The sequence below is a fragment of the Trachinotus anak genome, unplaced genomic scaffold, assembly GCF_046630095.1.
Source record: "Trachinotus anak isolate AG129_WGS33_773 ecotype Australia unplaced genomic scaffold, CSIRO_AGI_Tana_v1 ptg000004l, whole genome shotgun sequence".
NCBI classification, from domain to species: Eukaryota; Metazoa; Chordata; class Actinopteri; order Carangiformes; family Carangidae; genus Trachinotus; species Trachinotus anak.
In genome coordinates, this window is record NW_027273855.1 from 9,843,527 (window position 1) to 9,857,544 (window position 14,018).

A 14,018-nucleotide genomic window follows, 5' to 3' on the forward strand; every position below is an offset into this window, starting at 1 on the left:
AGAACAATTAGCAGGCATTCACTTACCGCCAGTGAACACAATATAAATGGATGAGGGTTTGCTGTTGAAGAGAAACCAACGGCAAGACAAAGGGGGTTTCTCTCATATTAGTGCCCCCTGGAAGTTGGCGTCGGAACTGAAACACTAACACTGTCACTTGAAATGTCTTTTTGTGAATACAAGTAAAGAACATTGTCAGTAACAGGGGACCATTTCACATGTTTCTAAGAGGGTTTGTTTCTAGAAGATTTTGGAACATTATACAAAAAGCACCAGTATCTAAAAATGAAGGTTATTATATCATAAAAAAAGTGTTGGACAAAAATAAAACCATCTTTTCTACATGCAGTTGATTTTGAGATTGTGATGTTTGATTATGGGACCTGTAAAGCTTTCATAGTTTATAAATTTCAGCATAACAAGTAACACAGTCATATTTCCAGGGATTCAACAACAAGTGGCATCTGGTGATAGAAAAAAAAAGTTTCAGAACAGCCGCATGACGTAAGATCTCATTGCATACCAAATAAATACACACTTGGCCATCTCGTGTCTGCGTGTGTGTAACCACACACACATTCACACACACACACACACACACACACACACACACACACACATAGTCACAGTGCTGCTGTTGGCTGTTGTTTGAGAGGAGAGATGAAAAGGCCTTTTGTGGCTGAGAGGTCAGAGCTATTGACCAGTAGATGTGTGAGTAGAGTCTGAGCTTGGCTTTCCCACAGTCTCTCTGTCCACTCATGGCTTAATACCCTCGATCAACAATCGAAGTGTGCCATGGGTGAACAAGCAGGAGTTTTGTTGTCAGCACTCCAAGCACTAGGACAAGTTGCTGCTGGATATGAGTTAGGTCTTTTTGATCTAATGACTTTTGAAAAATTGATATTCATCATCATGAATATCAATATAAAATGTTCGTGTTTCATCTGAAGCCAGCTCCATCTTTCTCACAGTTCCCTTGATCAGTACTGTTGGTTGTAAAGTTGGTCTGACAGATACAGTAGGGCCCAAAAGTGATGAAAAAGAGCCAACCAAGATGTCCTGAGATACAAACTAGAAATTTAAAGTAAAGGCACAACCATGTTTACTCATTCACCTGCTAACTGGTACCAGCAAAGGTCAACAATCTCTGAAGATCTCAATCAATTCTCCTTCCTCGCTACAGATTTAACAAATCACCTTTTAAACATGCAGGTTCAGCAGAGTGGAGTTGGTTGTTTTATCATTATGTATCTCTAAATGGTGTCATGTATTTTGAAATGAAACTTACATTGTAACTGTTATTAGAGGATGTAAGAAGACATACTGAAATTTTTGGCCAAAAAAGTAAAGGAATAAAACTTAATCATATTTATACAAATTATTGTAAAGGAGAGCCAAGTGGATGTCTTAGTCTCACAAATGTGGATTGAAATGTGGTATTTAATGAATTTACACTTTCAATGCCTTTTCCTTGAATTCCAGTAATGCATTCAATCCTGTCTTTATTTGTTCCCAGGGTGCACATCAGTTGCATGTGTTACCCTGTGTAACTGGTGTGTGAGATAAGCAGCAGCCACTGACACCATATTATCCCCAGTCTGATCTATATCTTAGGAATGGTTTTATCTCTACTGGTCAGCCTGTGATTGCTTCACCTCTGAGTTATTGATGTGTGTCCTATTGTTATAAGCCTCAGCCCTGCTTGAGTCACATGACTTTGTTATGCTAATATTTCCCTGAAGCACAGCTCCTCCACACACATCAGACCATACACTGTCGTTATGAAGTAAGTGCCCACTTCACCTGCACAGACACAGCTTCCTGCTCCATCAACTACTCCTCTATTCACCATACCAGGATTTCTGAGAAAAGACATTATCAAAGTGAGTACCACAGGGGATTTTAAGTGTCAGACAGAAAGTGTACTTACTGACTTGAATTACTAAACCTGACTGTCCCCTCTTCCTCAGGCCCACCACGTTGCAGGACAGCAGCAGCAGAGGCCCCATGTGGAGGCCTTGGTAGAGACTCTGTCAGACAGACACTGATATCTGAGGGAAAATGCTCTCTCCCTCACCGTGTAGGAAATATATTTCCAGCCTGTGAGTGTTTTTAGTGTTTCATCATTATGATGAGAAAATATGTTATAGGTGTTCTATTACCTTAATCACAAGTTCCCACTGGAGATAATTTACCACATATGTGCAACACACTCCTTCCAGTAAAAGGATATTACAGCATCCTCACAGTGAGGTTATTGTAAACATTTTGTTTCTTTGTGTAACAGAAAATGTTTTCACTGTGTGAAGTTTAACCTGCTCTGAGGTTAAAGGTTTATGTAACATTGTATTTGAAACTAGAGTGAACTGAAGATCAATTGTGACTTATTCACCTTTAATAAAGAAAGTATTTGACAAAGTGCAAAGGGACAGTGCCAAACAGTGCTGATCATTTGTTTATGCTGTGTATTCCATTGTTATGCATTATATTGTAAGTAAATGCTATTGTATTGGAAATTGGTTTAAAAAGCAAAAAACAGTTTACTTCAATCTGGAAATTTGGTATATCAATAAAGGATATTTTTACTTTTCTTTATATTTTGTGTAGATCAAATACTTTTGATTATTGATTAAATCGAAGGAGGGACATGTCTATACGGGTATTTTGTTCTTGAGTATTATGTATGTACAAAAACATCCTGATAACTATCACCTCCTGGGTCAAACATCCCCTTCTCCAAAATAAAGACAAGCTTAGGCCAGTGTTAATCAGAGGAGACACTGGTGTGAATTTCCATTATCTAATGAGAAGATCCTCATCATAAAGACAATATGGAGTTTCTTAAATTATCTGTACAAAATATTTATTCTCAGTTTATGAAATGAAATAAGTCTGGAAATAGCTTCTTTTAATGATTGTATCTTTTTATTTTTAATTGTCATACATGTGTTAGAAATAAGTTTTAAGAGCCAAAATGAAATAGCAAAACAGCCATATCAACATCCCATGACACAATGTTAATATGAACATCCATCTGCACACACATGCACAAACACACACCTCATCATTCTCATCCATAAAATTTGGCATAGTTCATTCAAAACAGAAGAGAAATATTCTCAACAGCAGCTGTCAGTAAAACTCAGTATGGCATATACATATACACATATATATACTGTTACATCAAGCAATCCAAAGATAAACTCCACTGGAGTAAACAATCATTTCACTAGATTTGACAAACCATCATTACTCAAAACCAACTTCCAGCTTTAAACACAAGGAAAAAGCAAACATCAGATGTGAATCAAAGTCAAAGCAGGACAATCTTCAAATAAGTGAGAGCCTTCGCTTTTACTACTTGTCCATCAATGTGATGAGACAATAAGGAAACCCACCATGAATGAGCAGGCTGGAAATATATTTCCTACATAGTGAGGGAGAGAGCAGATTCCCTCAGGTATCAGTGTCTGTCTGACAGAGTCTCTACCAAGGCCTCCACATGGGGCCTCTGCTGCTGCTGTCCTGCAACGTGGTGGGCCTGAGGGTGGAGCAGACTGGGGAGGAGCTGCCAGCTCTCTGGGCCTGATGGAGCTGCTGCTCCTGCTGCTGGAGACCTTGCAGAGGAGTGACAGAGGCCTCTGTGCTGGAGCTGGCAGAGAGGAAGTGCAGCGAGTCCCTCCAGCAGTGAGAGTAGCCTTGGCTGTAGTCCAGGCCCGGCTGTAGCTGCTGCCTCAGGAAGCTCACGGTCATCTCCAGGATGTCAGCTTTCTCCAGCTTGGAGTTGGGCTCCTGCTTGTGGAACTCCTTCTCCAGGATGATCTTGAGCTGCTCAATGCAGCTGTTGATGCGATCTCTGCGCATTTTCTCCACAATAGGTTTTCTCAGCTGAGGAAGAGGGGACAGCCAGGTTTACGATTCAAGTCAGTGACACAGACGTTTGTACTGTACAAGCTGATGCAAACACATTCAAATCCTTTCTACTACTCACTTTGATGTTGTCTTTTTCAGAAATCCTGATGTGGTGAATAGAGGAGTAGTTGGTGGGGCAGGGAGCCATGTCTGTGCAGGTGAAGTGAGCAGCTTCTTTTGGAAGGCACTGTAAGCTCTGATTGCTCTGGACGGGCTGCTCCTCATTTTATACTGGGAGATTAGCATAACAAAGCCATGTGGCTCAGCCAGGGCTGGGGTTCCCACACTCTGACCAGTGGGACTCCCAGCACGACAATAGAAGACATGTCAATAACTCACAGGGCATGTATCTGTGCATGGCATGTTTCCCAAGATAAGCAACAGGTAATTAACACTTTATCAAGCAGAATTTGACTTTTTTTAGATGTATAATAAGGAGAAGTGACGCATACAGAATCTTCCAAGGGGGTAACTGCAATTAAGGACCAAATGCTTCACTGCAGTAAAACAATATAAGCCTGAAGCTTTCGTTTTCTCTTCAAAGACAACCGAACCTCCCTGTAAAAGCATTTCGGTGCACAAATTGGAGCATCTGAACACATTAAAATGTTGTTTTCAGCACAGGCCACTCTTTACAATCTTGGCTTTATAACGTTGAAAATGAGGAGGAAAGTGGGAGAAAGGTCAGAGCAGGTACAGAAACATTTCATTCTCAACCTGCTGCCTTTGTAACTAGGAGCTGTTGAACGTTCCGGTTCACTTCAGGCTCCTTAACGTCAGAGTTTCCCACACACGTGACGTGTGAAGAAACTAATCACGGAGCAGAGACACTGATCAAAGGCCGCCGCTGGCTCGCGCCTCAGGTGTGAAAGCCATCACGCCGCGCACGTTCTCGACGGCGCGAGGCGCAGTCTTCACGGCAACAGCTGATCTGGTGTGCAGCGCAGTAATGTGTCCCCCCTCATTACGAGGGGAACACGACCTGAGCTGTGACGACCTGAGTTCAAAGGAAAGAAATGGCGCTAAATACAGCTGATGCTCAGAAAGAAAGAAAGTCATTTTAATCAGGAAATATTTCATTTCTGATCATCGAAGCCCTGCATGACGAGAACTCACCGGAAAAAAAAGATTTGGCCACCCGGGCCTGGAAACGAATCAACCATATATTTTATTAATTAGGATTTCCTGACTTTACTCTTTACTCCAAGTGGCCTTACAGGTGTGAGTGCCGATGACAGGTTACATCAAACTTTATAAATGCGTCCCCTCATAGAGATTAATTTAGCAAATTATCATTTCACGAAGTTTGTCTTTGCTTTTTAAAAGAGCTGTTATTTTGCCTCTTGGACTACTGGATTATTGTTGTTTTTAGTCACATATTAGTGACTGAGCTCTGCAGAAAAACTAATTATAAGCTCTTGTCTTACTGCTTCTGATCATCTACAGGCCCTGTTGCAAGTGAACTGTGTCAAATTAGTGTCAAGTTAATGGCATTATGAGAGGGCTGGCAGTGTGCCTCTGAGGGCCTCCATCACTGGCTGGCCCCAGATGTGAAGCTGGCCTTGTAGGCGCAGTGTGAGTAGTCCTGTCTCCCTAGTTTCCCACCAGTCCCAGCATCAGTGTAAATGACCAACAAAAGCCATGTTGCTGCTCAATGCTCCACTGGGAATGTTAATTGATCTTTTGTTGCAGGACAAACAGAAACTCTGTGTCCTGGTCCATCTGGAAAAAATCTAGTCAACTGGCTTCACTGCTTGGCACAGAGCACTCTGCCTGCCTTTGGTCTGCACTGACTTTTTTAATTTAAGGGTTCAGCCACAATGCTAAAAGTACTTAAAGTTTTAATTAAGCCAAGGAAGCAATGCCACAACAAAATACATTTCCATTTTTAAAAAAAAAACATTACTTGAGAAAAGATAAAGGAAAAGCAGAGGATCCACACACTGATAATATTTCCACCTCAGACAAAGTAAAAGTAAACAAGAACAAGCAGTAAAATGTACACAGAGGTGCAAATTGAGAGGAATTTACCCTATAAAAGTGTTAAATTGTTAATTGATAATAAGTATCTGGTACAAGGCAAGTTAATGCATGAAAAGTGAAACTCTCCAAAGTTGGAGGTAATGAGTGGAAATGGAAATTATGACAATTTACCAGTTTATCAATATTGAATATAAAATCTTAATCTGTAAAGTAGTCTACAAACGTCTGGTAAATGGAAAAGTAGGGTGAGGTAAAGATAATTCACAGTGCTCTGGAGATTTAACAGTCAATGTGAATAAAAATAAACTTAAGTGAAATAGCTTAAAAAATAATAATGAAAGTATGAAGTCTTGCAAAATGGAAATATCTAAGTAAGGAACCAGCACTGTACTATCATACACAGTGATAGTACAACAACACTTGGGTAAATGTACTTGGTTCCCTCCCTCCTGTGTGCCTCTGAGCAGGTTTGCAACCTGTTGATATTTTGGGTGTCACATATGGTGCTTTAAATTTCCACCAAGGGACCTGCATCAGATCCATTTAACCCAGGTCAGATACTGTATTTAGCATTATAAACAACACACTCTTTTCTTGTTTTTGAACATCTCTCCTGTTTCTCTACAATGTAGCATTTGAAAAACACCTTAACTGACAATCTGTCAAGTCACGTTCATGTTTGTTTTATTATCTGTCTTTCCATTGCTTTCATTGTCGACATGTTTGTGTGAATTTGTGCCTCCTCTGAAAGTAAGTGTGCATCACACGGTTGCTGGGGTCTTTGTCTACAAGTGTGTGTGAAGACGAGTTCCCCTCCCACCAGCAGCCCGAGAGCTCTGAATTCCTGCCATAAAGTCTCGGCCATCGCTCAGAACTGCGGCGGCACAGAGCGGCTTCCCATCAGCCATCTCTCTGTGAGTGTGGTATCTCCCGTTTCCCACACTCTGTGACTATTCACTGGTCCCGAGATGGGAACAATAGAAGTGTGTCTTGTTACACATCACATTAGCTACGGTGTTTGATCTCCTGTTGAAGGGGGAGGGGAGGCAGCTTCAGCCAGACCATCTGGCCTGGCCAACTAGACCCTGAGAAAGTCCCAGGCATGCCACATTCTCCACAACTTCTGCACACATAAATAGTTGTGAAAGACTTTTGTGGCACTTGAGACATAATTCAAGCACTAGACAGCATGCCATGACCACCACAACAGAAGTGGGACATGGCATGTGACATAAGTAGAGCAGGGGTGTCTCCACACCCCAGATTATAAATTCTTTGAAACACCTGTGCACCAGGAAGGTCAGATAAGATGAAATGTTAATGATCCTTGTGGGAAACACTGGATCAAGAAAAAAGTGCTGTGAAAACAGTATGATACAGCAGAAAAACAGCCTGCAGTTAAATTATATGAATAATGAACTCCCTGAATAATGTTAGTTATATTTTAGAATATTTTGTGTACTTGTGTGTTGAACTCATTTGTTGAAATGAAATCAGGCTATTAAAAATGAAAGTATAAATTACAGAAAATTTGCTTTGCAACCATATCAAAACACAGATTTACATCCGTCACTGGCAGTAAAACATGTCATTTTATATCCATATACTTTGAATGAACCTGCACTAGATCTGTTCATATAGATACTATTACATTGTCTAAACTTTGGAAACAGAATAAACACATTTTTGGTCTCCTTTGCAGAGCTGTATTTTATACATATATTTAGTATTGCTCTTTAATGAAAAATAGGTATTATATTCATGGTCTCTGTTATGTCTCATTTAGATTTTCTCCATGTCTTTATTCTTCACAGTGTACAACTGTTTACACTTTTTTCTCACAAAATATGAAAAGACTGGCTTATTACTGGAGAAGCAGATGCCTAAATGATAATAAAGTGAACATGCAGAGTTAGCTTTACAGATTTTGCAAACTAGCATATGCTATCATTCCCCAATTAGACTGCTGCAAGAATCAAACTTTGGTTACTATGCCACCCCTCCCTTGAGCAAGACACAACAGTGAAACTGCTGTTAGTTGAATGCTGTGCTGATAAACTCTCTGGTGTGACAGGATTTGTGGATTTGTAGTCCACAATGGAGCTACTTCTAAACTTTGACCAAAATACAAATTTTACCTGCTCACTTATTATACAAATTCAATAATTATTTATATCAGTTCTTCCTGTAGCTGCTAAAACAGAGACATACATATGTAAGATCTTCTATGTACTTTGTCCTCTGACACACAGCACTGAAGATTTCCAAAGTAAAAACACCACTGTTCTTTATGTTTCCAAAACTTCATGTGAAGTTTTCCATTTATTTATTTTTGAATGTTCAAAATCAAACTTCTCAAGGAAGCAATTCACAACAGATTCTTTTAGTAAAGATTGATGTCAACATAAAATGCCTTTATAAAAGGTATTCACATTTGAAGATGAAAAAACATCTATAAAACTTCAGCAGTAACATGCATTCACACATAGGCCAAATAATGGTTACAAACAGTCATAATAAAGTATAATCATAACAAGATTTACAGTAAAAGTGGATCCATGGGATCCATTTATGGGATATTTTTTAATTAATCAGCACCAAGCTGATGAAAAGTGATACTTGGTATCAAAGATACACAGTGGTTTAACTTCATCAGTCAAACAGCGTCTCAGACACTTGAATAGTTTCCACCCAACATGGGTCTTGGAACAAGATAAGGCAGTGATGTTTGGAAACCAAACAAAATTCAGGATCTGCTTTTATGAACACTTTACATAATCACAGAGTGAACACTCAAAATTATAAGTAAATATAACGTGTATACACATGGTGTACATATTCAGTAAAACCTGAATCATTTCAGTCCTTCCAAAGGAATACTGGGACATTTAGCCCATTCACCACATCAGTAATGAATCTCCTGCCAAAGCAAAAGTAAACAGACTTCAGTGAGTCCTCAACTTTCTGTCCATGACATTCACAGACGTAGTTCTCTTTCTCTCTGTGAGGAGGTGATGCTGCCTCCATCCTACCAGGGCCTCCACAGACCACAGCTGACCTGGCCCACACCCTTGCTAGAGCTGACCTGATGGATAGGAGAGCCAGGAGGTGAGAGGGTGCAGGGAATGTGGCTGGTCTTGCTGGATGCCTGCAGGCCCTGGAAGTGGCTGAGGAGCCGTCTGTGGGCCTGAGTCTGGACCTCGCAGTGGGACAGGAAGCTGACTGCCTCCTGCACGCAGCGGGAGTAGCCATCACTGGCCGTCATCAGGCAAGAGGTCACGCTTATTGGTTGCTGCTGCTTCTGCTGCTGCCAGCTTCTCAGATAGGACACAGCCATCTCCAAGATGTCTGCCTTCTCTTGCTTGGAATCAGGCTGCTGCCTGAGGAACTCTGGGCCCAGCAGGGACTTCAACTGCTCGATGCTGGTGTTGATGCGGTCTCTGCGCAGTTTCTCCACCATTGGCTTTCTCAGCTAAAGAAAAGAAAAGAGAAAACCATCAGTCAATTTGAATAGTGAGAGCTATTTGATATTATTTGAACACATTTCAACAGGGGAGTTAAGTGACTTTATAGAAAAGGTGTTTACCTTATGAGCAGGAGTCAGGTGTTCCTTAGAGTAGTTTGTTTGTCCAAAAACAGTGGGTGCCATAGCTGTAGAATCAGAGCGTTCCTGCTCGGTTTGGAAGAGCCAGTTCAATCTGAACTGCCTACTCCTCTGCCTCTGCCCTGTATTTATACACCCAAATCTCCATATGAATGTGTGGGTCTTGGGCTTGTTGGAGTTTCTCACAGTCCCTGGGCCAATGAGAGTGCTGGGAAGGGCTTTGAGGAACGCAGGGCTGCCACATGCTCAATGAAGTGTTTATAGCCGTGGGGACAATGAGTGTGTCTCCAGGGAGCAGGTGGAGGAATAGACTGCAAGAGAAAGAGCCTGGGGTGGAGGGGGGTGGAGAAGGAGGAGGGGTGGTATAGTTGGGAGACTGACCCAGTACTTGTGTTGATATGGGAAAGTGGTGACCCCAGAGGGAAGCACGCCGCTGTCTCATGTCATCTCCACTGCCACGTAATTGAGCACAAAGTGCCTTCGCCACCAGGCACACGTGGGTGTTACAGAGGGCCAGCCATTAGAAAAGATCTACATGCAGCCACTTCCACCAGTTTGACATGGCAGACTTCCCTCATGGAACTGTGCAACAGTTGAGATGTCTCAGGCATGAAGTTTAAAAAAGAGCTTCTCTGCAAGTTTTTGGGACTCAAACAAACTTTTTTGTTGATGGAGAATGTGCAGGCTGTGAATTTATTTATAGATGGGGTTTCAGCCCACACACTAAAATGGTCTGTAAATCAAAGGCCATGACGACCTGTTTTCTTTTTCGGTTTCTTAATACAAGTGTTGGAGAAATACTATTAACTGTCAAAATTAGAGCAATATTGATTGTTTCACGAAATAAATAAATTCCTGTTTTGTCTGTGCTCTTCTCACTGGTTTGGAGTGGGCAAGGTGATGTTATCACAGATCATAATTATCCAAAATGTTGATTGTAAACACCTGTCAAAGTGTTTTCACCGCCGTCAAGCCTAAGCTTTGACCTAGCGTGTTGTTTTCCTGTGCAAACAGCCATCATTACAGAAATTATTGGGTGTGCTCGCTTTCAAATTTCTGTCCAAATTAAGTTGTTCAGACAATCTGACTAAACTGTTAACCAATTGTCTGATTATCTGATTGCTCATGTTCCTTGCCCTTTTGGACTTCTTCCAGATCTCAACAATTATTTATGTGAGTACAGTGCTCTCATTCCGAATAGAAATGATTGTCAAAACTGAGAAAATAAGACCCAAGTTGTTATAAAATGTAATCCTCCTTTAACGATATTGAATGCAGAATGATGACATTTGTTATGTTGTTTGTTGCCAGTGAGACACCGCTGTAAATCTAATCTGATCAAATCGCACTTACACATGGGAACCAGGTTAGCTGACATTTTTAGTGTTTATTGTAAATTATATTATCAAACATTACTCCATATAATAGAATGGAGTACTTGATAGAAATTCAGTACTAACAGGGGATATTTTGCTTTGAAAAGGACTCAGTGGCCATGCTTTTGAAGTTAAGTCTGTCGGTACATGAACATGATTTGAACTGTTAGAGAAGAAAAGTGCTTGAACTGTAAACATCTCAACAGTCTCCACACTCAAAGCACATGTTCACACATCAGGAAAACCCCACAAAGACTGCCACACTCACTCACTTTCCCTCCCACACACACACACACACACACACAGAGCTGGCTGACCTGCCTGCCGCTGGCCACGTCTCAGTCGCACGCTCCCTTCCTGCCTGTGTGGAACGTGGGAGCCGCTGTGGTCCCAGGCTTCCCACACTTCAGTGTTAATGACACTGAGGCCGGCTGCACAAAGGAAGTGTGCCCCATCAAACAAAGACTGAGTGACCAACCCCCATACCATCCCCTCTCCCAACACACACACCCAGGAAGACAGGGCTGACAACAGGGCTTCCAGGCACACCATCTGGACAGATCGTACGCCATTGTCAGCCGATCAAGCATGGGAGACGCTCACCGTGAGAATTGGGAAGGCTGAAATAGAGACAGAAAGTTAAATAAGAAGAATAGGGGGTATGTGTGTGTGTGTGGGTGTGGGTGTGTGTGTGAAGGGTGAGAAACTTTGAGGATAGTTTGATGAAGTTTGTTTCAAAGTTTGTAAAGGAAGCTTAAATGATCATATGTTGTGTGAAAGAACAGTTGACTAAGATGAGAAAAAGAAAACATTGTTAATAAAATTTCTGTAACAGAAAGGAGATTCAGGAATAAATAATCAATGAAGACACAAATATAACTAGCAATAAAAACAAGTATTACGTCTTGTGATTTAGTCTTCTTTTATAGGCATGACATCTTCTACATTTATTCTACTGTAATATAAATAATACTGCATAATACTACAAATTTTTATAGTAAAAAATTGGAAGCTCAGGCTACATGCAATTTAGCATTAGATTTAACATCTCTATCCACCATGTTGTTAGATGGTTACAGAGACTTATTGTAAATGTGCAAGCTTCTCTTCTGTGTAGGTTGTCCTCAGGCAGATGTTTTTCATCCATGTTCACACCATATATCACTCCTAGTCCAACCAATAATGAGGATATTTCCCTTGTTGTGGCGCATCGGCTGAGCGACAAGGGGTCTACAAAGGGCCCCTCCCAGCTGTTTGTTTGGATTGGGGCCATTGTGCCCAATGAATTCAACTAATTCATTCACATCCTATTGTCAAAACACTGCTTTGTGATTGGCCAACCACTGTGAGAACCAGTATCAAATTAAATTGATGGGAAAGTTGGTATAAGTATATAAAGGATAGAGGTCCTAGTGAGTGAAAATCATAACCCTGAACACATCTTCTACCCCACACAAGCCTGGATGACTGGACACCATCTGACTTCACATTCACCATGAGGGATCAGCACACAACGTAAGCTCAAATGGAGAAAAGTCCCACTGTAGAGGGAGCTCATTTTTCACATCTTCATCATATATCTCTTCCTTAAAATATTTTCTCATTCAAGGTCATTATAGGGTCAGGAACATTTTGCTATTTTGGTTTTATAAGTTTATCAGGGTTTATCAGGGCCACGATTATTGATAGTCAGTAATATGAGAACTATCACTTATCAATACTAATTGAAATTACTGTTCTCACTTCAGGATAGAAGCAGATTTCTGCTTGTATCCAGAATATGCTGAACAATCTTTTTTCTGGGGACTATTGCATTTCCACTGAAAACTCTTCACAGAGTACAATGAATACTGATTCTACAAATATCAGTTGCTGTTAAAATTTCTAAATGCTTTAAGAAATGCTTGAATTCCATTCATCTTATTTGTATTGTGGCCAGCAGCAGAAATCCCACAGGTGGATTCCTAGAAATATGAACAAATAGAAAAACTGCCTGTGTGCACTGATACCACTATTGCTTAAGAAGAAAATGTTACTGGTGAACTTACCCTTTAAATACCTCTCATGGACAAACTTAAAACCGTTCTCTGTTTTGTTTGTATATATAAAAATATATATGTGTGTGTGTGTAATCTGATGTTTTGTTTCATTTCTCCTCAGCATGTGTAAAATGATGATTTTGGAGAGGAAATGCACAGACAAGGCAGTCAGGCTCCGCTCAGCCCTGGAGAGCCAACTCAACGCTGGGGTGTCTAGTTTTGATGTGTGGGACAAGACGATCTCTTTCTTCACAGTGAAGAAGGCCTTGATTTTCCATAATGGCTACACCAAATCCTCCAGAGAGGCCATGAGGCTGTTCCCCACACATGCAGAGGATGTGGCACCACTGTGCTGAGAGTGAGAAGTGGGGATACAAGAAGGAAGACAACATGACATGATACACCATGTGGGACTGTGTGTGAATATCTACAAGCTCTGAAGCCCTGAGCATATCTGCACCATGTCAAGAAGTTTGCCATGAAAATATTTTTCAGATAGAAAGAAACAAGTGAAACTATTTGTTTGCTTGTTTGTATTTGGGTGTTTTCACTCAACAGTAAGTGTAAAAAGGTAGAAAGATTGGAGTTTTATACCGATCATCTACGACCATATACACTGTGATTTTACTGGTCCACAAATGGGCCTTAAAATGTGCATTTTATGCCTTAAAGTTTAGTAGTCTACTCCTTGTCACTGGTCACTGAAAGACCATGTTGTTGAGGTTTTTATTAACTTAAAGCCATATTCCTTTGTATAAAGGGAAAATGATTATGCCAATGCATAGTTTGTTTTGTAAATGTTTTTGACATTGTGAATGAATATCTTTGATATTAGTATAAAATGTCTCGCTGAAAGCCATGAGTGAAATGTGTAATATATGCTTTCACATTCAACTAGAAAATAAACTGTTATTGATGTTTTCCTCAGTGACTGTTATTTCCAGCTGATTTTGAACAGTTAGTTTACAAAGCAAACTTTAATGTTTTCAGTTTGATTGTTTATATTGTTTTATATTTTATTCAGTTATTACATGACACATCTGAGTGTGTTAATGAATATCACCCTCTAGTGGCTGTTATACAGCAATACATCAGAATATATTT

General features: G+C 40.5%; 2 protein-coding genes and 1 long non-coding RNA gene across 4 annotated transcripts; 1 reads left to right on the forward strand and 2 right to left on the reverse strand.

Moving 5' to 3' along the window:
* Positions 1-2,907: 2,907 nt before the first annotated feature.
* her12 (hairy-related 12) lies at positions 2,908-7,976 on the reverse strand. Of its 2 annotated transcripts, XM_071475723.1 has the most exons (3): positions 4,630-7,976; positions 3,992-4,143; positions 2,908-3,888 (listed from the first exon to the last, which is right to left on the reverse strand). In XM_071475723.1, exons 2-3 carry the CDS (start codon positions 4,058-4,060, stop codon positions 3,487-3,489), a joined length of 471 nt encoding a protein of 156 aa, XP_071331824.1. In that variant the 5' UTR covers positions 4,061-4,143; positions 4,630-7,976; the 3' UTR covers positions 2,908-3,486. The 2 variants fall into 2 exon arrangements, with proteins under 2 accessions (XP_071331824.1, XP_071331823.1); XM_071475722.1 differs by lacking the exon at positions 4,630-7,976 and having other exon boundaries at positions 3,992-4,313.
* Positions 7,977-8,198: 222 nt separating this feature from the next.
* Positions 8,199-9,853, reverse strand: LOC139620331 (transcription factor HES-5-like). The gene is made up of 2 exons (XM_071475721.1): positions 9,482-9,853; positions 8,199-9,367 (listed from the first exon to the last, which is right to left on the reverse strand). Exons 1-2 carry the CDS (start codon positions 9,542-9,544, stop codon positions 8,924-8,926), a joined length of 507 nt encoding a protein of 168 aa, XP_071331822.1. The 5' UTR covers positions 9,545-9,853; the 3' UTR covers positions 8,199-8,923.
* Positions 9,854-12,102: 2,249 nt separating this feature from the next.
* LOC139620333 (uncharacterized) lies at positions 12,103-13,834 on the forward strand. The gene is made up of 2 exons (XR_011690808.1): positions 12,103-12,390; positions 13,036-13,834. It is a non-coding gene; the product is annotated as an uncharacterized lncRNA (long non-coding RNA).
* Positions 13,835-14,018: the final 184 nt, after the last annotated feature.